The sequence below is a fragment of the Salmo trutta genome, chromosome 3 (assembly GCF_901001165.1).
Source record: "Salmo trutta chromosome 3, fSalTru1.1, whole genome shotgun sequence".
In the NCBI taxonomy this organism is placed as follows: domain Eukaryota; kingdom Metazoa; phylum Chordata; class Actinopteri; order Salmoniformes; family Salmonidae; genus Salmo; species Salmo trutta.
This window is the reverse complement of record NC_042959.1, coordinates 59743888-59770840: the sequence shown is the minus strand read 5'-3', so window position 1 is coordinate 59770840 and position 26953 is coordinate 59743888. Positions and strand designations below refer to the sequence as shown.

The 26953-nt window shown below is 44.1% G+C and overlaps 1 protein-coding gene across 2 annotated transcripts in view; it reads left to right on the top strand.

Moving 5' to 3' along the window:
- Positions 1 to 26953, top strand: part of LOC115181785 (E3 ubiquitin-protein ligase znrf2-like) — a 73986-nt gene that overhangs the window by 3919 nt on the left and 43114 nt on the right. Inside the window, exon 2 of one of the 2 annotated variants that reach the window (XM_029743557.1) lies at positions 7391 to 7790. The exons of the other annotated variant lie outside the window; for it this stretch is intronic. Within the exon in view, the coding sequence (XP_029599417.1) occupies positions 7391 to 7473 (83 nt within the window). The 3' untranslated portion in view covers positions 7474 to 7790. Of the gene's footprint in view, positions 1 to 7390; positions 7791 to 26953 lie in introns of those variants that run through there. 2 annotated transcript variants of the gene reach the window in all.

Sequence of the window (26953 nt, the reverse complement as noted above, 5' to 3'; positions counted from 1 at the left end):
TTGAATTTACCACAGGCACTAGCGGTTCTGGGGGGGGGGGGGGGGGTCAACAGTTGACTCAATATTCGTACCTTTCACTTGCTTGACACACTTTGACATACCTTTGTTTGGTTGTAATACGTAATCGTCTCCGGTTTCCTCTTGTTGTGTCCCGTCGTTATGGAGTACAATGGCTGTGCAGGTGCCTTATTTTGCACTGAGGGAGGGAGCTCCCGTCTCACTTTGTCCATGGTGCCGGCGGACTTGTTTTCTTTGGAAGCAACTTGTTCGCCAATGACAGTGAAGTGAAGAAATTGTCCATAGTGACATTTCTCCCATTGTCAACGCAAGGTTCCACAAGCCTCATCACCACGTTCTTCGACACTGGCTCACCTGCTGCCGATGTGGATATTTTCCCAGAAATTGAAAGCCGTTCAGCATGTACAATTACACACGCTCTCACTAAGTAGCCTACTCCAAGTAAGTCAGAGTAGACTGATAAGACTGCTTTGGTTCGGTGGACTGATATACCATCTGAAGATTAGATTTAGAATGGATCAATACCAATAGAATGGCCCGCTCTGTTCTTCATTCACAATTGGGGATTACATAATTATGCATCGTTTGCTTCCCCTCACTCATCAACTCACCCTTACTCCCTTTGTCTCCCCATAATACTTTAATTAAATAATTTAATCTGTTGTTTTATGTGTGAAATTAGTTTCGGTATAGTTTAGGTTCGAGGCAATTATCCGGGTGAATATCAGCTGGACAATGTGCTTTCAACTGTCGGTCAGGAGACAGTGTGTTATATAGACTTATTTAGGAAAAGTCAAGGACGGAGTGGAGCAGGCCCTACTGTCAGGAGGCAGTGTGTTATATAGACTTATTTAGGAAAAGTCAAGGACGGAGCAGAGCAGGCCCTACTGTCAGGAGGCAGTGTGTTATATAGACTTATTTAGGAAAAGTCAAGGACGGAGCAGAGCAGGCCCTACTGTCAGGAGGCAGTGTGTTATATAGACTTATTTAGGAACAGTCAAGGACGGAGCAGAGCAGGCCCTACTGTCAGGAGGCAGTGTGTTATATAGACTTATTTAGGAAAAGTCAAGGACGGAGCGGAGCAGGCCCTACTGTCAGGAGGCAGTGTGTTATATAGACTTATTTAGGAAAAGTCAAGGACGGAGCAGAGCAGGCCCTACTGTCAGGAGGCAGTGTGTTATATAGACTTATTTAGGAACAGTCAAGGACGGAGCAGAGCAGGCCCTACTGTCAGGAGGCAGTGTGTTATATAGACTTATTTAGGAAAAGTCAAGGACGGAGGGGGGCATGACTTAAAAAACGGCAGAGTAATAAAATAAATAAATTCATGAGCAGTCAAAATGAGAAGAATAAGGGTGACCAAAGGTGAAAGAAAGGAGTGTGTGTGTGTGTGTGTGTGTGTGTGTGTGTGTGTGTGTGTGTGTGTGTGTGTGTGTGTGTGTGTGTGTGTGTGTGTGTGTGTGTGTGTGTGTGTGTGTGTGTGTGTGTGTGTGTGTGTGTGTGTGTGTGTGTGAGAGAGAGGAGGAGAGGAGTACATCTGATGATATGGCAGCAGTGCAGAGCTAACAGTAAACAGATTGAAAAATCAATTGCGGTTAAGCTGCCGATGGGAGTGAACATATTAATTATGGACTGAATATATCAGCATTTGTCTCCTATAACCGGCATGGTTGGATTACAGAGGAAGGCTTGGTCAAGAGAAAGTGTGTGTGTGTGTGTGTGTGTGTGTGTGTGTGTGTGTGTGTGTGTGTGTGTGTGTGTGTGTGTGTGTGTGTGTGTGTGTGTGTGTTTCACATGACTGCAGTAAGTGAGTGGTGAGAAAGGCATTACCCATGCTGCTGTACTTTGATCACTGTCACATGAGAGTTTACATGACAAAAACAATTCCAGAAGAGGTGAATCGTTGTTATGTTTGTGTGTATACAGTGGGGGAAAAAAGTATTTGATCCCCTGCTGATTTTGTACGTTTGCCCACTTACAAAGAAATGATCAGTCTATAATTTTAATGGTAGGTTTATATGAACAGTGAGAGACAGAATAACAACAAAAAAATCCAGATAAACTTATGTCAAAAATGTTATAAAATGATTTGCCTTTTAATGAGGGAAATAAGTATTTGACCCCTCTGCAAAACATGACTTAGTACTTGGTGGCAAAACCCAATCAAAGAGGTCAGACGTTTGTTGTAGTTGGCCACCAGGTTTGCACACATCTCAGGAGGGATTTTGTCCCACTCCTCTTTGCAGATCTACTCTAAGTCGTTAAGATTTCGAGGCTGACATTTGGCAACTCGAACCTTCAGCTCCCTCCACAGATTTTCTATGGGATTAAGGTCTGGAGACTGGCTAGGCCACTCCAGGACCTTAATATGCTTCTTCTTGAGCCACTCCTTTGTTGCCTTGGCCGTGTGTTTTGGGTCATTGTCATGCTGGAATACCCATCCACGACCCATTTTCAATGCCCTGGCTGAGGGAAGGAGGTTCTCACCCAAGATTTGACAGTATATGGCCCCGTCAAATGATGCGGTGAAGTTGTCCTGTCCCCTTAGCAGAAAAACACCACCAAAGCATAATGTTTCCACCTCCATGTTTGACGGTGGAGATGGTGTTCTTGGGGTCATAGGCAGCATTCCTCCTCCTCCAAACACGGCGAGTTGAGTTGATGGCAAAGTTGAGTTTTGGGTTGATGGCAGAGTTGAGTTGATGGCAGAGTTGAGTTTTGGTCTCAGCGGACCACAACACTTTCACCCAGTTGTCCTCTGAATCATTCAAATGTTCATTGGCAAACTTCAGACGGGCATGTATATGTATTCTTGAGCAGGGGGACCTTGCGGGCGCTGCAGGATTTCAGTCCTTCACGGCGTAGTGTGTTACCAATTGTTTTCTTGGTGACTATGGTCCCAGCTGCCTTGAGATCATTGACAAGATCCTCCCGTGTAGTTCTGGGCTGATTCCTCACCGTTCTCATGATCATTGCAACGCCACGAGGTGAGATCTTGCATGGAGCCCCAGGCCGAGGGATATTGACAGTTCTTTTGTGTTTCTTCCATTTGCGAATAATCGCACCGTTGTCACCTTCTCACCAAGCTGCTTGGCGATGGTCTTGTAGCCCATTCCAGCCTTGTGTAGGTCTACAATCTTGTCCCTGACATCCTTGGAGAGCTCTTTGGTCTTGGCCATGGTGGAGAGTTTGGAATCTGATTGATTGCTTCTGTGGACAGGTGTCTTTTATACAGGTAACATGCTGCAGTTAGGAGCATTCCGTTTAAGAGTGTGCTCCTAATCTCAGCTCGTTACCTGTATAAAAGACACCTGGGAGCCAGAAATCTTTCTGATTGAGAGGGGATCAAATACTTATTTCCCTCAATAAAATGCAAATCAATTTATAACATTTTTGACATGCGTTTTTCTCGATATTTTTGTTGTTATTCTGTCTCTCACTGTTCAAATAAACCTACCATTAAAATTATAGACTATTCATTTCTTTGTCAGTGGGCAAACATACAAAATCAGCAGGGATCAAATACTTTTTTCCCCCACTGTATGTGTGTGTGAAACTACAATGAAAATACTGCTTCCCAGATGGACTCATGCTGACCCTGAATAACGATTCACCTCTTCTGGAATTATTTTTGTCATGTAAACTCTCATGTGACAGTGATCAAAGTACAGCAGCATGGGTAATGCCTTTCTCACCACTCACTTACTGCAGTCATGTGAAACACACACACACACTCACTGACTGAGAGATAGAGAGTGTCACTGTCTTGTTTTGCCTGATGACTGTCCTGTGTTATTCCCATGTTGGACCCATGTTGAGAGGCCTCTCTCTCTCCGTTAACTCCTCCTCTCACCCCTCGTCTCTCCTCTCCAGCACAGCGTGCACTTGATATTTCATGCCCGTCTGTGCCTGCCTAACTGCCTGACTGACGCCCAGTGCACTTGGCTGCAGACATTAATTAATTTTTGATGGCTCTCCTTCATTCTCTTCAGACTGGCACATTCTTCTGCTCTCAACTTGTAGAGGCAAGAGCTCAAAGTGAAAGTCAGTTGGGAGAGAAAGAGAGGGAGGAGGAGAGTGAGAGAGAGGGGGAGAGAGAGAGAGAGAGAGAGGGATGGAGAAGAGCGAGAGAGAGGGTGGGGAAGAGAGAGAGAGAGAGGGAGGGGAAGAGAGAAAGAGAGAGAGAGAGGGAGGGAGGGGAAGAGAGAAAGAGAGAGAGAGGGAGGGAGGGGAAGAGAGGAAGAGAGAGAGAGAGGGGGAGAGATAGATGGTAGAAAGGCAGTTCCTTCAACTTGATAGATAGAATGATGAAAGAAGTGATCAAGAGAGGATAGAACAAAATACAAACAGGATGTCCCAGAATTCACTATGGACTGTTGGGTGTGGAGTACAGAATGGGTGATATGGGGGAGTGATAGATGACATGATGATGGGACATAGGGAGCTACCTTGCCCTTCTTTTCTCAGTTAGGTGGGTCTCGCTCAATCATTGACCACTGTGACAGCTAATCTATATGTCACCTGTAGACAACCCACTCTGTCATTAAGATGGAAATTCCCCACTACACACACACACACACACACACACCCTGACATTCCATTATGGCATGTCACTGGTTTGTGTCCCAACAACAGGTTGTTAGTTTGTGGATGTGACTCTGCACAAGGCTCTGCCTAATTATTAACCTGCCTCTTTAAGTTTCCTCTCTGTGATGAAAGCAGGCTTCCGTTCTGTTTAGACGCCGTGTGTTTGTGTCTGCCTGCCTGCCTGCCTTTGTCTTGTCTGTCTGCCTGTCCATCCATCTGTCTGTCTGTCTGTTTGTCTGTTAGCCAGCAGCTTGTCTCCCCTCTCCGCCCCAGGCCTGACAGTCATCCATCTGTCTGTCTGTCTGTTTGTCCGTTAGCCAGCAGCTGGTCTCCCCTCTCCGCCCCAGGCCTGTCCATCCATCCATCTGTCTGACTGCCTGTCCATCCATCTGTCTGTCTGTCTGTTTGTCCGTTAGCCAGCAGCTGGTCTCCCCTCTCCGCCCCAGGCCTGTCCATCCATCCATCTGTCTGTCTGCCTGTCCATCCATCTGTCTGTCTGTCTGTTTGTCCGTTAGCCAGCAGCTGGTCTGCCCTCTCCGCCCCAGGCCTGTCCATCCATCCGTCTGTCTGTCTGCCTGTCCATCCATCTGTCTGTCTGTCTGTTTGTCCGTTAGCCAGCAGCTGGTCTCCCCTCTCCGCCCCAGGCCTGACAGTCATCCATCTGTCTGTCTGTCTGTTTGTCTGTTAGCCAGCAGCTGGTCTCCCCTCTCCGCCCCAGGCCTGACAGTCATCCATCTGTCTGTCTGTCTGTTTGTCTGTTAGCCAGCAGCTGGTCTCCCCTCTCCGCCCCAGGCCTGACGGTCATCCATCTGTCTGTCTGTCTGTTTGTCCGTTAGCCAGCAGCTGGTCTCCCCTCTCCGTCCCAGGCCTGACAGTCATTCATCTGTCTGTCTGTCTGTTTGTCCGTTAGCCAGCAGCTGGTCTCCCCTCTCCGTCCCAGGCCTGACAGTCATCCATCTGAGGCGTGTCATCTTTAATAGGGCTGTGTGTTAATGTGGCAACATGTCTCATTTGTCCCGTCATTAACTCACATGGTCCTGGCTGCACCTGTAAAACTGTCATTCCACCTTTAAAGATCTGTCATTCCACCTTTAAAGATGCCGTTTTGTCTTTACGAGTGACACACTTAATGACAGGAGCGTCTGGTGGTCTCTGGAGAACCAGATGTGGAGGCTCATCTTGCTGCGATGGCAGGGGACCAGAGGAGGAGGGCTGGAGGTAGAGATCCAGTTTGTCAGTGTGTCTTTGTAGAGTGGAGCAGGGTAGTGCACACAGAGTCGGTTAACTGTCAACTGCAGCACCTGCTGCTCACTCAACTGGCTGTGAGTCATCACATATGTAAATGCACTCACACACTCACACATGCACACACATACCCAAACACACACACTTGTGAACAGAGAGAGCAGGACAAGAGTGGCAGGTAGGAGGAAGTGTGTGTGGTCTGCAGTTTGGTCTTTGCTCTGTGGGCTATTAAGGTTGGCTGTCAGCAGGTATTGTGCTGGTGCACCAACCGGAACACTCCCGCCCTCCGCCCAGTGAATGATTGTGTGTAAACACACCACTAGACATGCACTATTAGGATAATCTGCTAGCCAATGGGTTTGTTTTGCAGCAGGAGCAGTCTGGAGTGGGAGGGAGGAGACAAAGGGTACTGTGGTGTATTTGAGGAAAGGACAGGAGAGGAGGAAAGGGAGGAGAAAGGGTGGGGAGAGGGAGGTACTGTTGTGTCTGTGGCTTGTACGCTGGTGCTAAATCTGACTTCTGCTTGCTGGGTGTGAAACATGCGCTGTAAGGCCGGGGCTCTAGTTGTGGCCCTACTCTGCTCTGGTCTGCTCTGTGTGGAGACTCCACATGTCTTCACATGTCTTCTCTTTCCCTACCTTCCTCAAAACACTAACCCTAGCCCTGGTATTATCTCTTTCCCTACCTTCCTAAAAACACTAACCCTAGCCCTGGTAATATCTCTTTCCCTACCTTCCTAAAAACACTAACCCTAGCCCTGGTATTATCTCTTTCCCTACCTTCCTCAAAACAATAACCCTAGCCCTGGTATTATCTCTTTCCCTACCTTCCTCAAAACACTAACCCTAGCCCTGGTATTATCTCTTTCCCTACCTTCCTCAAAACACTAACCCTAACCCTGGTATTATCTCTTTCCCTACCTTCCTCAAAACATTAACCCTAGCCCTGGTATTATCTCTTTCCCTACCTTCCTCAAAACACTAACCCTAGCCCTGGTATTATCTCTTTCCCTACCTTCCTCAAAACACTAACCCTAGCCCTGGTATTATTCCCTACCTTCCTCAAAACACTAACCCTAACCCTGGTATTATCTCTTTCCCTACCTTCCTCAAAACAATAACCCTAGTCCGGGTATTATCTTTTACCCTACCTAACCCTAGTCCGGGTATTACATTGACCATGACTGTTATTGTCATTTCCCTACCTTCCTCATTGGCACACACACACACACACACACACACACACACACACACACACACACACACACAATAACATACACACTATATATACACATTGATTTAGTACTGTAGATATGTGGTAGTGGTGGAGTAGGGGCCTGAGGGCACACAGTGTGTTGTGAAATCTGTGAATGTATTGTAATGTTTTTAAAATTGTATAAACTGCCTTAATTTTGCTGGACCCCAGGTAGAGTAGCTGCTGCTTTGGCAGAATCTAATGGGGATCCATAATGAATACAAATACAAAACACTAACCCTAGCGCAGGTATTATATTTACCATAACTGTTATTGTCATTTACAGTGAAGGAAGATGAGATGAGACTAGTGAAGCAGGACAGAGCATATGGAACAGCTGACTGGGCTACAGTAAAGGACAGTGCATAGAGAACAATGGTCTGAAGCAGGTCATTGTCATGGGTGAAAGTGGAACTGACAGCTTTTTAACTGCTTTGCCGATTTGAAACAAACAGACAATCATAATATCAGAAAAAAGTATCAAATTCCCAGTTTATGCTACAAAACCAGGTTTTAAAAATAGGTTATATTTGACTCAAAATTCCATGACGTAGAGTAAGGCATTGTTGGCAGAATAGATGAATGCAGTTCAATGCCTGACTAAAATACAATGAATAAAAATATAACATGTAAAGTGTTGGTCCTATGTTACATGAGCTGAAATAAAGAAATACAATTCCATTAAAAAAATGCTTATTTCTCTCAAATTTTGCAAACAAATTTGTTTACATCCCTTTTTAGTGAGCATTTCTCCTTTGCCAAGATAATCCATCCACCTGACAGGTGTGGCATATCAAGTCGCTGATTAAACAGCATGATTGTTAAACCTTGTGCTGGGGACAATAAAAGGCCACTCTAAAATGTGCAGTTTTGTCACACAACACCATGCCACCGATGGGGCAGATGGGACAATTGGCATGCTGACTGCAGGAATGTCCACCAGAGCTGTTGCCAGAGAATTTAATGTTCATTTCTCTACCATAAGCTGGCTCCAATGTTGTTTTAGAGAATTTAATAGAACGTCTAACTGGCCTCATAACCACAGACCATGTGTATGGCGTTGTGGGCGAGCGGTTTGCTGATGTCAACGTTGTAAACAGAGTGCCCCATGGTGACGGTGGGTTTATGATATGGGCAGGCATAAACTATGGACAACAACCACAATTGCATTTTATCGATGGCGATTTGAAGGCACAGAGATACCATGATGAGATCCTGAGGCCCATTGTTGTGCTATTCATCCGTGGTCATCGCCTAATGTTTCAGCAAGGATCTGTACACAATTTCTGCAAGCTGAAAAGGTCCCAGTAATTCCATGGTCTGCATACTCACCAGACATGTCACCCATTGAGCATGTTTGGGATGCTCTGGATGGAGGTGCACGACAGCATATTCCAGTTCCCGCCAATATCCAGCAACTTTCGCACAGCCATTCAATAGGAGTGGGACAACATTCCACAGGCCACAATCAACAGTCTGATCAACTCTATGTGAGGAAATTTGTCATGCTGCATGAGACAAATGGTGGTCATACCAGATACTGACTGGTTTTCTGATCCACGCACCTACCTTTTTTTTAATGTACAGTCGTGGCCAAAAGTTTTGAGAATGACACAATATAAATGTTGTCTGCTGCCAAAGTCTGCTGCCTCAGTTTGTATTATGACAATTTGCATATACTCCTGTATGTTATGAAGAGTGATCAGATGAATTGCAATTAATTGCAAAGTCCCTCTTTGCCATGCAAATTAACTGAATTCCCCCAAAAAATGTCCACTGTCAGTGAATCTCTCATTAACACAGGTGTGAGTGTTGACGAAGACAAGGCTGGAGATCACTCTGTCATGCTGACTGAGTTTGAATAACAGACTGGAAGCTTCAAAAGGAGGGTGGTGCTTGGAATCATTGTTCTTCCTCTGTCAACCATGGTTACCTGCAAGGAAAGACGTGCCGTCATCATTGCTTTGCACAAAAAGGGCTTCACAGGCAAGGATATTGCTGCCAGTAAGATTGTCCTGTGTCATGCCAACAGTAAAGCATCCTGAGACCATTCATGTGTGGGGTTGCTTCTCAGCTAAGGGAGTGGGCTCACTCACAATTTTGCATAAGAACAGAGCCATGTATAAAGAATGGTACTAACACATCCTCAGAGAGCAACTTATCCCAACCATCCAGGAACAGTTTGGTGACGAACAATGCCTTTTCCAGCATGATGGAGCACCTTGCCATAAGGCAAAAGTGATAACTAAGTGGCTCGGGGAACAAACATCGATATTTTGGGTCCATGGCCAGGAAACTCCCCAGACCTTAATCCCATTGAGATCTTGTGGTCAATCCTCAAGAGGTTTGTCAAATTCTGACAAACTCCAAGCACTGATTATGCAAGAATGGGCTGCCATCAGTCAGGATGTGGCCCAGAAGTTAATTGACAGCATGCCAGGGCGGATTGCAGAGGTCTTGAAAAAGAAGGGTCAACACTGCAGATATTGACTCTTTGCATCAACTTCATGTAATTGTCAATAAAAGCCTTTGACACTTATGAAATGCTTGTAATTATACTTCAGTATTCCATAGTAACAAAAATATCTGACAAAAATATCTAAAGACACTGAAGCAGCAAACTCTGAAAATTAATATTTGTGTCATTCTCAAAACTTTTGGCCACGACTGTATCTGTCACCAACAGATCCTTATCTGTATTCCTAGTCATGTTAAATCCATAGAATAGGACCTAATGAATTCATTTCAAATTACTGATTTCCTTATATGAACTGTAACTCAGTAACATTTTTTAAATTGTTGCATGTTACGTTTATATTTTTGTTCAGTATAGATAATTCACCAATACATTTCTTGGTAGTCCAATAAATAGTACTATCAGGTTGTAAATCACAGATGGTCTGTTACATTGTTTGCTGCATCCAGCCATTCAAGATACACTGTTTCACTTTCAATGACTCAATATTTTGGACAAAAATGGACGAATGTAACTAAGGCTGGGAATGTCCCCAAAAATATTTGACACTTCTGTTTTCTCAATGACATTCAAATCAGCATTGAAAAAAGGCACAAGGTTAAATTTGTTCAACCTGAGCGAGTCTGACCATAATTCAGAGACCACTATGATGACACACCAAATGTGTTTGATGGATTGCGGAAAAAGAGCAGGAGTAGGCTTTTGTAGGTTACAGTCCAAGCTATGTCTTCCAATGGTGCGACTGCTGTCGGCATCCAAAGATTATCCAACTTGAATAAACGCTTGGGGGTAAAGATGACAGCAGTGGTGCGGTCTATCGCGATACTGATATCACTTATTATTGATATCTACAGTACATAGCGCATTGATGTGAATCACACTGCTGCTCTCTCATGTAGCTATTTGCGCCTTACGGATTGTCGTTGTTCTGGACGGCTATTCACCAATCTAAATGTGTATTTGAACCCAATAATGGTTGAATTCAAGAAGTTTAAGCTGCCTATCAATCATTGTTTTGGAAACCAGTGGACAGGCAGTGAAAAATGTGCTCTTGCAACAGCTGCATAGTGCAGATCCAAGCCTATGGAATAAAAGTGTTTTTTTTATTGCTCAGTCTAATTCATGCTGATAAAAACCTATAGGCCTAATGGACACATGCTCAAACTTGCACTCTTTTGATAGATAGTTGCTACATCCATTTTCTGAAATGTCTTATACCCATCTATATGTGTGTATATATATATATATATATATATATATATATATATATATATATATACTGCTCACAAAAATAAAGGGAACACTAAAAAAACACATCCTAGATCTGAATGAATGAAATAATCTTATTAAATACTTTTTTCTTTACATAGTTGAATGTGCTGACAACAAAATCACACAAAAATAATCAATGGAAATCCAATTTATCAACCCATGGAGGTCTGAATTTGGAGTGACACTCAAAATTAAAGTGGAAAACCACACTACAGGCTGATCCAAATTTGATGTAATGTCCTTAAAACAAGTCAAAATGAGGCTCAGTAGTGTGTGTGGCCTCCACGTGCCTGTATGACCTCCCTACAATGCCTGGGCATGCTCCTGATGAGGTAGCGGATGGTCTCCTGAGGGATCTCCTCCCAGACCTGGACTAAAGCATCTGCCAACTCCTGGACAGTCTGTGGTGCAACGTGGCGTTGGTGGATGGAGTGAGACATGATGTCCCAGATGTGCTCAATTGGATTCAGGTCTGGGGAACGGGCGGGCCAGTCCATAGCATCAATGCCTTCCTCTTGCAGGAACTGCTGACACACTCCAGCCACATGAGGTCTAGCATTGTCTTGCATTAGGAGGAACCCAGGGCCAACCGCACCAGCATATGGTCTCACAAAGGGTCTGAGGATCTCATCTTGGTACCTAATGGCAGTCAGGCTACCTCTGGCGAGCACATGGAGGGCTGTGCGGCCCCCCAAAGAAATGCCACCCCACACCATGACTGACCCACCACCAAACCGGTCATGCTGGAGGATGTTGCAGGCAGCAGAACGTTCTCCACGGCGTCTCCAGACTCTGTCACGTCTGTCACGTGCTCAGTGTGAACCTGCTTTCATCTGTGAAGAGCACAGGGCGCCAGTGGCGAATTTGCCAATCTTGGTGTTCTCTGGCAAATGCCAAATGTCCTGCACGGTGTTGGGCTGTAAGCACAACCCCCACCTGTGGACGTCGGGCCCTCATACCACCCTCATGGAGTCTGTTTCTGACCGTTTGAGCAGACACATGCACATTTGTGGCCTCCTGGAGGTCATTTTGCAGGGCTCTGGCAGTGCTCCTCCTGCTCCTCCTTGCACAAAGGCGGAGGTAGCGGTCCTGCTGCTATGTTGTTGCCCTCCTGCGGCCTCCTCCACGTCTCCTGATGTAATGGCCTGTCTCCTGGTAGTGCCTCCATGCTCTGGACACTACGCTGACAGACACAGCAAACCTTCTTGCCACAGCTCGCATTGATGTGCCATCCTGGATGAGCTGCACTACCTGAGCCACTTGTGTGGGTTGTAGACTCGTCTCATGTCTACCACTAGAGTGAAAGCACCGCCAGCATTCAAAATTGACCAAAACATCAGCCAGGAAGCATAGGAACTGAGAAGTGGTCTGTGGTCACCACCTGCAGAACCACCTCTTTATTGGGGGTGTCTTGCTAATTGCCTATAATTTCCACCTGTTGTCTATTCCATTTGCACAACAGCATGTGAAATTTATTGTCAATCAGTGTTGCTTCCTAAGTGGACAGTTTGATTTCACAGAAGTGTGATTGACTTGGATTTACATTGTGTTGTTATATATATATATATATATATATATATATATATATACATTGATTCTTGAAGAATAGAACTTATGAATGCCTCATGAGCTTGTTTTTCTCCAATGTTTGTAAACATTGTAAATGTAAACAAACACTGTATAGCCTCATAACATGGTTAAAACAATAATTTTGATATCATGGATGGGCTGTCCTTGCATACATAGCTCTTTTTTAAATCTGAGAGTGGTTACATTTCTCCAGGCCCATCCCTCAACTTTTTACCAAAACAAATGCGGGGCAGTCGTTTTGTTATTGTTTCATCTGTGGATTTGCCCTTTAAACAGCTGCATATTATCCAACAAAAAGGTAAACAATAGGGCTATAGCAAATGCAGCATATGGCATTCATTTTTCATGCCATTCCATGAACACAGCATTTATTTTTAAAGTCGAATAGCCCAATCAGTCCTCCATGACAGAAAATCATAAACAACAGAGTAGGGCTGGCTAATAAGTCCTTAGTTTTGGGGTCATGCTCTGGTTAAACAATTTGACTAATCTATACTTCCATATTTCCAAGTTCTGTTCTTGAAGATCAAGGGGTATAACATTTATTGGAATGACCGGAATTCTGATAGACTTTGGTTTTTAATGTAAAGATATCATTTAATCGTATTATTATATGTAGTAGAAAGCGGTTAGAAGAAGCCTACTGTACATAACCATCCCATTAAGTAAAATGTAACATCCATATATGGCCAGCTATGTAAACTTTAACATTGATTTATCCCTCAATAAATGTTGTTCAATTGGTAACATACATTTTTGTCTTCTACTAATTCCGCTTAATGGGAAAGTCATCTAAAAGTAACTGAATGTAATCAGATTACTTTACTGGGTGTGAGTAATCCAAAAGTTACGTTACTGATTACAATTTTGGACAGGTAACTAGTAACTGTAACGTTTTACATTTAGAAAGTAACCTACCCAACCCTGCTAATAGGCTAGCTTATACACTACACAGTGCCTTCGGAAAGTATTCAGACCCCTTGACTTTTTCCAAATGTTGTTATGTTACAGCCTTATTCTAGAATGTATTAAATAAACCAAATTCCTCATCAATCTACACACAATACCCCATAATGACAAAGCCAATACAAGTTTGTAGAAATACAGAAATACCTTATTTACATAATTATTCAGACCCTTTGCCATGAGACTCGAAATTGAGCTCAGGTGCTGCATCCTGTTTCCATTGATCATCCTTGAGATGTTTCCACAACTTGGTTGGAGTCCACCTGTGGTAAATTCAATTGATTGGGCATAATTTAGAAAGCTACACACCTTCTATATAAGGTCCCACAGTTGACAGTGCATGTCAGAGCAAAAACCAACCATGAGGTCGAAGGAATTGCCCGTACAGCTCCAAGACAGGATTGTGTCGAGGGACAGATCTGGGAAGGGTACCAAAAATATTCTGCAGCTTTGAAGGTCCCCAAGAACACAGTGGCCTCCATCATTCTTAAATGGAAGAAGTTTGGAACCACTAAGACTTTTCCTAGAGCCGACTGAGCAATCGGGGGAGAAGGGCCTTGGTCAGGGAGGTGACCATGAACTCAATGGTCACTCTGACAGAGCACCAGAGTTCCTCTCTGGAGATGGGAGAGCTTTTCAGAAGGACAACCATCTCTGCAGCACTCCACCAATCAGGCCTTTATTGTAGAGTGGCCAGACGGAAGCCACTCCTCAGTAAAAGGCACATGACAGCCCACTTGGAGTTTTCCAAAAGGCACCTGAAGACTCTCAGACCATGAGAAACAAGATTCTCTGGTCTGATGAAACCAATATTGAACTCTTTGGCTTGAATGCCAAGCGTCACGTCTGGAGGAAACCTGGCACCATCCCTACGGTGAAGCATGGTGGTGGCAGCATCATTATTTGCATATAGGCCTACTGTGGCTCTGATTGGCTATTGCACACCGGTCTGTGTAGAGTCCGGTCCTGGACAAGACTGACACATTTTTATTAGGTTTTATTTACTGCAATGTCTATTAATTGTCCCACTCTATTTTGATCTAGAATTTTCACAAATGCCTTACTATACGTAATTCCCAAACATTCTATGAAAGTAAGAAAACGTGAAAAGTGCTTGCTGGGAGTGTAAATGAACATATCTGAATAAGATTTCATGTTGTAAAACGCTTTCAGTTCCACTTTAAGGGGTCAGGTGGCCATGGGGCCAGGGTAGAGGACGGAGGATAGAGGACAGTGAGGCCAGAGCAAGGGATCAGGGAGCAGAGATCAGGGCAGGAGGGAAGGGAGGTGCCACTGTCAAGCTTAGGTTATGAGGCAGACAGGGAACACATGAGAACAGATTAGGATGGGGGCAGGGACAGGTTAGAGGCTTGGATGGATGGCTGGTTGGCAGTCTGGTGTCTGAAGTGTGACTGGCTGGCAGGCTGGTTGTAAGGCTTATGTCTGAAGCAGTTACACATTCGTAACGTATCGTACAAATTGCAAACAAAAATGTACGTCCCTTTTTGCAGGACGTTACATATCATACGAAATGTATAACGTTGTACACAATTGTGCTAAATTTTCGGGGACCCGTTTTGGCTCGTGAGCGCTACTTTCAAAACTACTCGCTGAAATTATCCAAAAACCTTTATAACACATCTTTAATGGACAGACACTCTGCTCTACACTACACTGTTAAACAGCGTAGTCAGAACTGACCAGCTTCCATTGCTTCTGCTCCGATACTTTCCGATGCACACATTCATGCACGTGTACATAGTCTACATACACACACATAGAATCGCAGACACCCACTGCAAACATGGACAGAATCGAACAACAGTGGATGAGAAGAGGCGTTAAATGGTCTGATGGTACTCTCTGATAGTGAGGAAATGTCTGTGTGTGTGTGTGTGTGTGTGTGTAGGTGTGTGAGTGTGTGTCGCCACGTGTTCACTGCTCTCGCTGCACTTAGTTATCACCTTCTCACTTAACTTCCTGCTCCTTTCCAGTAATCGGTAGCAGTTAAAAAGGATTTGACCTGAAGATGATTATGACAAACCATGCTGAAATGTCTTAAACCCATCTTAGCCACATTCCAGTAGAGAAAGCCACACACTCTCTGTTAGATATCTATTGTAGGAGTATTATTCTCATACTAAGCAGTTCCGCTTCTTATATCGACGCCTAAGCAGTTTCCTCCCATTCTTAAGCCGCGCAACCTGACAGTCTTAATTTTGTTGAAAATTTGCATCAAGGATGAAATCTAAGTGCTTTCGAAAGTCACCACGGAGAAACGGCCATAACGTGCAGCAAAGGGAACCATATTCTAATGGTTCCACACATTTGCATGCAAATGGTCTGTCTGTGCTCTACTCGGTTAGTCAATATTTACTGAGTGACTATCTAATAGCCCAAGCAGGATTTTATTTCTTCATCACACAAAATTCCCTGATATATAAGACTCAGCATTTAACTGATGATCACTTTGACTTTCTCTATGAAAGGGGTTGGATCTTAATCTGGGTCTCCAGTTCTTGACCTGATTATTACTAGACTGCACTGCACTCTCCTGAGGGTACAAGTGTTAAAGGCCTACTGCCTACAGTATGCTGTTCACATCCTGGCTTTTGTCTGTCGTGGGGTAGACTAGGTTTGTTTGTAACATTTAGGATATGATCTGTCCTCCTGCCCAATAACAGACACAGTTACACTGAAGAGGAAATGGGACCTTTGACATTTATGTTGGGAAATAGTGGTGGTTGACTAAAAAGCAGAAAACATAGTTCCCCTCCACTCTGCTGTTACAGGAGAATTACATCTGTATTTTTCTTGTTGTTTCTCTTCTCTCTTGTTCTTCTTCCCCTGTGAGAGTAAGACAGTTCCTCCTCCTCTTCCCCTCTGAGAGTAAGACAGTTCCTCCTCCTCCTCTTCCCCTGTGAGAGTAAGACAGTTCCTCCTCCTCTTCCCCTGTGAGAGTAAGACAGTTCCTCCTCCTCTTCCCCTGTGAGAGTAAGACAGTTCCTCCTCCTCTTCCCCTGTGAGAGTAAGACAGTTCCTCATTCTCTTCCCCTGTGAGAGTAAGACAGTTCCTCCTCCTCTTCCCCTTTGAGAGTAAGACAGTTCCTCCTCCTCTTCCCCTGTGAGAGTGAGGCTGATGATTTAGTCCGACCACCAGCCACACAGTGCTTAAACAGCAGGCAGGCTCTACCTTGCTTCAGTCAGTCAGTCAGGGGCATGGGGCTGCATGGAGCTACAGTTACACTGCTACATATCCTATTATAACACCTTCCAAGTGAAAAACACGTGTTTGTCTGTAGTGTGGTCTGGTGTCTGTCTGTAGTGTGGTCTGGTGTCTGTCTGTAGTTTGTTCTGGTGTTTGTCTGTAGTGTGATCTGGTGTTTGTCTGTAGTGTGGTCTGGTGTTTGTCTGTAGTTTGTTCTGGTGTTTGTCTGTAGTGTGATCTGGTGTTTGTCTGTAGTTTGTTCTGGAGTTTGTCTGTAGTGTGTTCTGGTGTCTGTCTGTAGTGTGCTCTGGTGTTTGTCTGTAGTTTGGTCTGGTGTTTGTCTGTAGTTTGTTCTGGTGTTTGTCTGTAGTGTGTTCTGGTGTCTGTCTGTAGTGTGATCTGGTGTTTGTCTGTAGTTTGTTCTGGTGTTTCTCTGTAGTGTGTTCTGGTGTCTGTCTGTAGTGTGTTCTGGTGTCTGTCTGTAGTGTGTTCTGGTGTTTGCCTGTAGTTTGTTCTGGTGTTTGGTGTTTGTTTGTAGTGTGGTCTGGTGTTTGTCTGTAGTGTGTTCTGGTGTTTGTCTGTAGTTTGTTCTGGTGTTTGTCTGTAGTGTGTTCTGGTGTTTGTCTGTAGTTTGTTCTGGTGTTTGTCTGTAGTTTGTTCTGGTGTTTGTCTGTAGTGGGTCTGGTGTTTGTCTGTAGTTTGTTCTGGTGTTTGCCTGTAGTTTGTTCTGGTGTTTGTCTGTAGTTTGTTCTGGTGTTTGTCTGTAGTGTGTTCTGGTGTCTGTCTGTAGTGTGATCTGGTGTTTGTCTGTAGTTTGTTCTGGTGTTTCTCTGTAGTGTGTTCTGGTGTCTGTCTGTAGTGTCTTCTGGTGTCTGTCTGTAGTGTGTTCTGGTGTTTGCCTGTAGTTTGTTCTGGTGTTTGGTGTTTGTCTGTAGTGTGGTCTGGTGTTTGTCTGTTGTGTGTTCTGGTGTTTGTCTGTAGTTTGTTCAGGTGTTTGTCTGTAGTGTGTTCTGGTGTTTGTCTGTAGTGTGTTTTGGTGTTTGTCTGTAGTGTGTTCTGGTGTTTGTAGTGTGTTCTGGTGTTTGGTGTTTGTCTGTAGTGTGTTTTGGTGTTTGTCTGTAGTTTGTTCTGGTGTTTGTCTGTTGTGTGTTCTGGTGTTTGTCTGTAGTTTGTTCTGGTGTTTGTCTGTAGTGTGTTCTGGTGTTTGTCTGTAGTGTGTTCTGGTGTTTGTCTGTAGTTTGTTCTGGTGTTTGTCTGTAGTTTGTTCTGGTGTTTGTCTGTAGTTTGTTCTGGTGTTTGTCTGTAGTGTGATCTGGTGTTTGTCTGTAGTGTGGTCTGGTGTTTGTCTGTAGTGTGGTCTGGTGTTTGTCTGTAGTGTGGTCTGGTGTTTGTCTGTAGTGTGGTCTGGTGTTTGTCTGTAGTGTGTTCTGGTGTTTGTCAGTAGTGTGTTCTGGTGTTTGTCTGTAGTTTGTTCTGGTGTTTGTCTGTAGTGTGTTCTGATGTTTGTATGTAGTTTGTTCTGGTGTTTGTCTGTAGTTTGTTCTGGTGTTTGTCTGTAGTTTGTTCTGGTGTTTGTCTGTAGTGTGATCTGGTGTTTGTCTGTAGTGTGTTCTGGTGTTTGTCTGTAGTGTGGTCTGGTGTTTGTCTGTAGTGTGGTCTGGTGTTTGTCTGTAGTTTGTTCTGGTGTTTGTCTGTAGTGTGATCTGGTGTTTGTCTGTAGTGTGTTCTGGTGTTTGTCTGTAGTGTGTTCTGGTGTTTGTCTGTGGTGTGTTCTGGTGTTTGTCTGTAGTGTGTTCTGGTGTTTGGTGTTTGTCTGTAGTGTGTTCTGGTGTTTGTCTGTAGTTTGTCTGTAGTGTGGTCTGGTGTTTGTTTGTAGTTTGTTCTGGTGTTTGTCTGTGGTTTGTTCTGGTGTTTGTCTGTGGTATGTTCTGGTGTTTGTCTGTAGTTTGTTCTGGTGTTTGTCTGTGGTGTGTTCTGGTGTTTGTCTGTAGTGTGTTCTGGTGTTCTGGTGTTTGTCTGTAGTGTGTTCTGGTGTTCTGGTGTTTGTCTGTAGTGTGTTCTGGTGTTTGTCTGTAGTGTGTTCTGGTGTTTGTCTGTAGTGTGTTCTGGTGTTCTGGTGTTTGTCTGTAGTGTGTTCTGGTGTTCTGGTGTTTGTCTGTAGTGTGTTCTGTTGTTCTGGTGTTTGTCTGTAGTGTGTTCTGGTGTTTGGTGTTTGTCTGTAGTGTGTGCTGGTGTTTGGTGTTTGTCTGTAGTGTGTGCTGGTGTTTGGTGTTTGTCTGTAGTGTGTGCTGGTGTTTGGTGTTTGTCTGTAGTTTGTTCTGGTGTTTGGTGTTTGTCTGTAGTTTGTTCTGGTGTTTGGTGTTTGTCTGTAGTGTGTGCTGGTGTTTGGTGTTTGTCTGTAGTTTGTTCTGGTGTTTGTCTGTAGTGTGTTCTGGTGTTTATCTGTAGTGTGTTCTGGTGTTTGTCTGTAGTGTGTTCTTGTGTTTGTCTGTAGTGTGTGCTGGTGTTTGGTGTTTGTCTGTAGTGTGCTGTGGTGTTTGTCTGTAGTTTGTTCTGGTGTTTGTCTGTAGTGTGGTCTGGTGTTTGTCTGTAGTTTGTTCTGGTGTTTGTCTGTAGTGTGTTCTGGTGTCTGTCTGTAGTGTGATCTGGTGTTTGTCTGTAGTTTGTTCTGGTGTTTCTCTGTAGTGTGTTCTGGTGTTTGTCTGTAGTGTGTTCTGGTGTCTGTCTGTAGTGTGTTCTGGTGTTTGCCTGTAGTTTGTTCTGGTGTTTGGTGTTTGTTTGTAGTGTGGTCTGGTGTTTGTCTGTAGTGTGTTCTGGTGTTTGTCTGTAGTTTGTTCTGGTGTTTGTCTGTAGTGTGTTCTGGTGTTTGTCTGTAGTTTGTTCTGGTGTTTGTCTGTAGTTTGTTCTGGTGTTTGTCTGTAGTGGGTCTGGTGTTTGTCTGTAGTTTGTTCTGGTGTTTGTCTGTAGTTTGTTCTGGTGTTTGTCTGTAGTGTGTTCTGGTGTCTGTCTGTAGTGTGATCTGGTGTTTGTCTGTAGTTTGTTCTGGTGTTTCTCTGTAGTGTGTTCTGGTGTCTGTCTGTAGTGTGTTCTGGTGTCTGTCTGTAGTGTGTTCTGGTGTTTGCCTGTAGTTTGTTCTGGTGTTTGGTGTTTGTCTGTAGTGTGGTCTGGTGTTTGTCTGTTGTGTGTTCTGGTGTTTGTCTGTAGTTTGTTCAGGTGTTTGTCTGTAGTGTGTTCTGGTGTTTGTCTGTAGTGTGTTCTGGTGTTTGTCTGTAGTGTGTTCTGGTGTTTGTAGTGTGTTCTGGTGTTTGGTGTTTGTCTGTAGTGTGTTTTGGTGTTTGTCTGTAGTTTGTTCTTGTGTTTGTCTGTTGTGTGTTCTGGTGTTTGTCTGTAGTTTGTTCTGGTGTTTGTCTGTAGTGTGTTCTGGTGTTTGTCTGTAGTGTGTTCTGGTGTTTGTCTGTAGTTTGTTCTGGTGTTTGTCTGTAGTGTGTTCTGGTGTTTGTCTGTAGTTTGTTCTGGTGTTTGTCTGTAGTGTGGTCTGGTGTTTGTCTGTAGTGTGGTCTGGTGTTTGTCTGTAGTGTGGTCTGGTGTTTGTCAGTAGTGTGTTCTGGTGTTTGTCAGTAGTTTGTTCTGGTGTTTGTCTGTAGTTTGTTCTGGTGTTTGTCTGTAGTGTGTTCTGATGTTTGTATGTAGTTTGTTCTGGTGTTTGTCTGTAGTTTGTTCTGGTGTTTGTCTGTAGTTTGTTCTGGTGTTTGTCTGTAGTGTGATCTGGTGTTTGTCTGTAGTGTGTTCTGGTGTTTGTCTGTAGTGTGGTCTGGTGTTTGTCTGTAGTGTGGTCTGGTGTTTGTCTGTAGTGTGGTCTGGTGTTTGTCTGTAGTTTGTTCTGGTGTTTGTCTGTAGTTTGTTCTGGTGTTTGTCAGTAGTGTGTTCTGGTGTTTGTCTGTAGTTTGTTCTGGTGTTTGTCTGTAGTTTGTTCTGGTGTTTGTCTGTAGTGTGATCTGGTGTTTGTCTGTAGTGTGTTCTGGTGTTTGTCTGTAGTGTGGTCTGGTGTTTGTCTGTAGTGTGGTCTGGTGTTTATCTGTAGTGTGGTCTGGTGTTTGTCTGTAGTTTGTTCTGGTGTTTGTCTGTAGTTTGTTCTGGTGTTTGTCAGTAGTGTGTTCTGGTGTTTGTCTGTAGTTTGTTCTGGTGTTTGTCTGTAGTTTGTTCTGGTGTTTGTCTGTAGTTTGTTCTGGTGTTTGTCTGTAGTGTGTTCTGGTGTTTGTCCGTAGTTTGTTCTGGTGTTTGTCTGTGGTGTGTTCTGGTGTTTGTCTGTAGTTTGTTCTGGTGTTTGTCTGTAGTGTGTTCTGGTGTTTGTCTGTAGTGTGTTCTGGTGTTCTGGTGTTTGTCTGTAGTGTGTTCTGGTGTTCTGGTGTTTGTCTGTAGTGTGTTCTGGTGTTTGTCTGTAGTGTGTGCTGGTGTTTGGTGTTTGTCTGTAGTGTGTTCTGGTGTCTGTCTGTAGTGTGATCTGGTGTTTGTCTGTAGTTTGTTCTGGTGTTTCTCTGTAGTGTGTTCTGGTGTCTGTCTGTAGTGTGTTCTGGTGTCTGTCTGTAGTGTGTTCTGGTGTTTGCCTGTAGTTTGTTCTGGTGTTTGGTGTTTGTTTGTAGTGTGGTCTGGTGTTTGTCTGTAGTGTGTTCTGGTGTTTGTCTGTAGTTTGTTCTGGTGTTTGTCTGTAGTGTGTTCTGGTGTTTGTCTGTAGTTTGTTCTGGTGTTTGTCTGTAGTTTGTTCTGGTGTTTGTCTGTAGTGGGTCTGGTGTTTGTCTGTAGTTTGTTCTGGTGTTTGCCTGTAGTTTGTTCTGGTGTTTGTCTGTAGTTTGTTCTGGTGTTTGTCTGTAGTGTGTTCTGGTGTCTGTCTGTAGTGTGATCTGGTGTTTGTCTGTAGTTTGTTCTGGTGTTTCTCTGTAGTGTGTTCTGGTGTCTGTCTGTAGTGTCTTCTGGTGTCTGTCTGTAGTGTGTTCTGGTGTTTGCCTGTAGTTTGTTCTGGTGTTTGGTGTTTGTCTGTAGTGTGGTCTGGTGTTTGTCTGTTGTGTGTTCTGGTGTTTGTCTGTAGTTTGTTCAGGTGTTTGTCTGTAGTGTGTTCTGGTGTTTGTCTGTAGTGTGTTTTGGTGTTTGTCTGTAGTGTGTTCTGGTGTTTGTAGTGTGTTCTGGTGTTTGGTGTTTGTCTGTAGTGTGTTTTGGTGTTTGTCTGTAGTTTGTTCTGGTGTTTGTCTGTAGTGTGTTCTGGTGTTTGTCTGTAGTTTGTTCTGGTGTTTGTCTGTAGTGTGTTCTGGTGTTTGTCTGTAGTGTGTTCTGGTGTTTGTCTGTAGTTTGTTCTGGTGTTTGTCTGTAGTTTGTTCTGGTGTTTGTCTGTAGTTTGTTCTGGTGTTTGTCTGTAGTGTGATCTGGTGTTTGTCTGTAGTGTGGTCTGGTGTTTGTCTGTAGTGTGGTCTGGTGTTTGTCTGTAGTGTGGTCTGGTGTTTGTCTGTAGTGTGGTCTGGTGTTTGTCAGTAGTGTGTTCTGGTGTTTGTCAGTAGTGTGTTCTGGTGTTTGTCTGTAGTTTGTTCTGGTGTTTGTCTGTAGTGTGTTCTGATGTTTGTATGTAGTTTGTTCTGGTGTTTGTCTGTAGTTTGTTCTGGTGTTTGTCTGTAGTTTGTTCTGGTGTTTGTCTGTAGTGTGATCTGGTGTTTGTCTGTAGTGTGTTCTGGTGTTTGTCTGTAGTGTGGTCTGGTGTTTGTCTGTAGTGTGGTCTGGTGTTTGTCTGTAGTTTGTTCTGGTGTTTGTCTGTAGTGTGATCTGGTGTTTGTCTGTAGTGTGTTCTGGTGTTTGTCTGTAGTGTGTTCTGGTGTTTGTCTGTGGTGTGTTCTGGTGTTTGTCTGTAGTGTGTTCTGGTGTTTGGTGTTTGTCTGTAGTGTGTTCTGGTGTTTGTCTGTAGTTTGTCTGTAGTGTGGTCTGGTGTTTGTTTGTAGTTTGTTCTGGTGTTTGTCTGTGGTTTGTTCTGGTGTTTGTCTGTGGTATGTTCTGGTGTTTGTCTGTAGTTTGTTCTGGTGTTTGTCTGTGGTGTGTTCTGGTGTTTGTCTGTAGTGTGTTCTGGTGTTCTGGTGTTTGTCTGTAGTGTGTTCTGGTGTTCTGGTGTTTGTCTGTAGTGTGATCTGGTGTTTGTCTGTAGTGTGTTCTGGTGTTTGTCTGTAGTGTGTTCTGGTGTTCTGGTGTTTGTCTGTAGTGTGTTCTGGTGTTCTGGTGTTTGTCTGTAGTGTGTTCTGTTGTTCTGGTGTTTGTCTGTAGTGTGTTCTGGTGTTTGGTGTTTGTCTGTAGTGTGTGCTGGTGTTTGGTGTTTGTCTGTAGTGTGTGCTGGTGTTTGGTGTTTGTCTGTAGTGTGTGCTGGTGTTTGGTGTTTGTCTGTAGTTTGTTCTGGTGTTTGGTGTTTGTCTGTAGTTTGTTCTGGTGTTTGGTGTTTGTCTGTAGTGTGTGCTGGTGTTTGGTGTTTGTCTGTAGTTTGTTCTGGTGTTTGTCTGTAGTGTGTTCTGGTGTTTGTCTGTAGTGTGTTCTGGTGTTTGTCTGTAGTGTGTTCTTGTGTTTGTCTGTAGTGTGTGCTGGTGTTTGGTGTTTGTCTGTAGTGTGCTGTGGTGTTTGTCTGTAGTTTGTTCTGGTGTTTGTCTGTAGTGTGGTCTGGTGTTTGTCTGTAGTTTGTTCTGGTGTTTGTCTGTAGTGTGTTCTGGTGTCTGTCTGTAGTGTGATCTGGTGTTTGTCTGTAGTTTGTTCTGGTGTTTCTCTGTAGTGTGTTCTGGTGTTTGTCTGTAGTGTGTTCTGGTGTCTGTCTGTAGTGTGTTCTGGTGTTTGCCTGTAGTTTGTTCTGGTGTTTGGTGTTTGTTTGTAGTGTGGTCTGGTGTTTGTCTGTAGTGTGTTCTGGTGTTTGTCTGTAGTTTGTTCTGGTGTTTGTCTGTAGTGTGTTCTGGTGTTTGTCTGTAGTTTGTTCTGGTGTTTGTCTGTAGTTTGTTCTGGTGTTTGTCTGTAGTGGGTCTGGTGTTTGTCTGTAGTTTGTTCTGGTGTTTGTCTGTAGTTTGTTCTGGTGTTTGTCTGTAGTGTGTTCTGGTGTCTGTCTGTAGTGTGATCTGGTGTTTGTCTGTAGTTTGTTCTGGTGTTTCTCTGTAGTGTGTTCTGGTGTCTGTCTGTAGTGTGTTCTGGTGTCTGTCTGTAGTGTGTTCTGGTGTTTGCCTGTAGTTTGTTCTGGTGTTTGGTGTTTGTCTGTAGTGTGGTCTGGTGTTTGTCTGTTGTGTGTTCTGGTGTTTGTCTGTAGTTTGTTCAGGTGTTTGTCTGTAGTGTGTTCTGGTGTTTGTCTGTAGTGTGTTCTGGTGTTTGTCTGTAGTGTGTTCTGGTGTTTGTAGTGTGTTCTGGTGTTTGGTGTTTGTCTGTAGTGTGTTTTGGTGTTTGTCTGTAGTTTGTTCTGGTGTTTGTCTGTTGTGTGTTCTGGTGTTTGTCTGTAGTTTGTTCTGGTGTTTGTCTGTAGTGTGTTCTGGTGTTTGTCTGTAGTGTGTTCTGGTGTTTGTCTGTAGTTTGTTCTGGTGTTTGTCTGTAGTGTGTTCTGGTGTTTGTCTGTAGTTTGTTCTGGTGTTTGTCTGTAGTGTGGTCTGGTGTTTGTCTGTAGTGTGGTCTGGTGTTTGTCTGTAGTGTGGTCTGGTGTTTGTCAGTAGTGTGTTCTGGTGTTTGTCAGTAGTTTGTTCTGGTGTTTGTCTGTAGTTTGTTCTGGTGTTTGTCTGTAGTGTGTTCTGATGTTTGTATGTAGTTTGTTCTGGTGTTTGTCTGTAGTTTGTTCTGGTGTTTGTCTGTAGTTTGTTCTGGTGTTTGTCTGTAGTGTGATCTGGTGTTTGTCTGTAGTGTGTTCTGGTGTTTGTCTGTAGTGTGGTCTGGTGTTTGTCTGTAGTGTGGTCTGGTGTTTGTCTGTAGTGTGGTCTGGTGTTTGTCTGTAGTTTGTTCTGGTGTTTGTCTGTAGTTTGTTCTGGTGTTTGTCAGTAGTGTGTTCTGGTGTTTGTCTGTAGTTTGTTCTGGTGTTTGTCTGTAGTTTGTTCTGGTGTTTGTCTGTAGTGTGATCTGGTGTTTGTCTGTAGTGTGTTCTGGTGTTTGTCTGTAGTGTGGTCTGGTGTTTGTCTGTAGTGTGGTCTGGTGTTTATCTGTAGTGTGGTCTGGTGTTTGTCTGTAGTTTGTTCTGGTGTTTGTCTGTAGTTTGTTCTGGTGTTTGTCAGTAGTGTGTTCTGGTGTTTGTCTGTAGTTTGTTCTGGTGTTTGTCTGTAGTTTGTTCTGGTGTTTGTCTGTAGTTTGTTCTGGTGTTTGTCTGTAGTGTGTTCTGGTGTTTGTCCGTAGTTTGTTCTGGTGTTTGTCTGTGGTGTGTTCTGGTGTTTGTCTGTAGTTTGTTCTGGTGTTTGTCTGTAGTGTGTTCTGGTGTTTGTCTGTAGTGTGTTCTGGTGTTCTGGTGTTTGTCTGTAGTGTGTTCTGGTGTTCTGGTGTTTGTCTGTAGTGTGTTCTGGTGTTTGTCTGTAGTGTGTGCTGGTGTTTGGTGTTTGTCTGTAGTTTGTTCTGGTGTTTGTCTGTAGTGTGTTCTGGTGTTTGTCTGTAGTGTGTTCTGGTGTTCTGGTGTTTGTGTGTAGTGTTTTCTGGTGTTTGGTGTTTGTCTGTAGTGTGTTCTGGTGTTTGTCTGTAGTGTGTTCTGGTGTTTGTCTGTAGTGTGTTCTGGTGTTTGTCTGTAGTGTGTTCTGGTGTTTGTCTGTAGTGTGTTCTGGTGTTTGTCAGTAGTGTGTGCTGGTTTTTGGTGTTTGTCTGTAGTGTGCTGTGGTGTTTGTGTAGTGTGTGCTGGTGTTTGGTGTTTGTGTGTAGTGTGTTATGCTGTTTGTCTGTAGTGTGTTCTGGTGTTTGTCTGTAGTGTGTTCTGGTGTTTGTCTGTAGTGTGTTCTGGTGTTTGTCTGTAGTGTGTGCTGGTGTTTGGTGTTTGTGTGTATTGTGGCGTTTGTGTGTCGTGTGTTATGCTGTTTGTCTGTGGTGTGTTATTGTGTTTGTGTGTAGTGTGTTTGTGTGTCGTGTGATCTGGTGTGCAGTGTGCAGTGTGTTATATTCAGGGCTGGATACTTGTCTTGTGTAATGATGATGTGTCTCTGTTTGTTGGGGTCTGTGTTTTTTCACTCTGGAAAAGTACAAGGACTAGGGCTGTTTAGATGGCTGCTGTGTTGTTGATATGTTTGCCATTTATCACCGTGTTGGAACACTGAGCCATTGGAGCGACCATTTCAACTTGCCCAGATGAAGGCCTATAATATGTCCATGCAGTTGATTAGTATGTCCCTCTCACGTTCTGGGACTCTGTGTTCTTTCTGATGCCCTGTCTGTGTGCCTGCTGCTGTATGAAGTCCACGTAGACACACCAGACCATCCATCCAGGAATCAGTAGTCAATCTTCCCCCTCATCGTGTGATGAACTACACCGCCTCGTGCGCTTGACACACACACATACACAGGCACACACACAAACACACACAAACACATAGACAGGCATGTCTGGACGTGCAGGCAGGTAAGGTAGGCTGTGATACCGAGCCCAGTCAGAGCACGACAGAGTGTAAGGTATTCATGATTCCACAACAAATGGAGTTAGTTATTAAGCTGAAGTCACATGATAGGGAAGTTCCTCCAGTCTAGCACCATAGGGTGGCTGATGTCACTCACGTCCCTGAGACACTGCATAGCATGTTCATGCATGTTGCCTTCACAAACGTCAACTCAAAGTAGTCTAGTAGTAGTAGACTGGCGGGAATACAGCCAACTCCGGACTACATATGCCCCATGAGAGAGACTGGGGTCAACTCAATGTTCACTCAAAACTCATATTAGAGAAAGGCGCAAAATGTGTGTTTGTTTGTTTCTGAGGAAGTTGCTTATGTGGCTCTCTGTAGTAATAACATTCTGCAGCATGTTGAAGGTGACTTTACTGTCTTGCTGGGCCCAAAACCCAGACACTGTTCCCATGCTGAGCTCTCCTACAGGGGACAACTGTAGAGATATACTGCTACTGCTGTGCTGCTGACTGTCTGCTGAAACTATGCCAGTCCTCTTCCTCGCCGCTCGCTACCCTCGCCACTCGCTGCTGTTAATTTGTCTTTACTCTTGTTAAAAGTAGTGAACTACAGTATATAGGGAATAGAGTGCCATTTGGGACACAGAGTTGGAGAAGAAATGGTGGGCAATCACGAGCAGACCACCCTGCCATAGCACCACCACATCCCACTTCCAGGGCCTCAACATGCTGCGCTCCACTAACTGCTTCTCTAACCATTTGAAAGCCA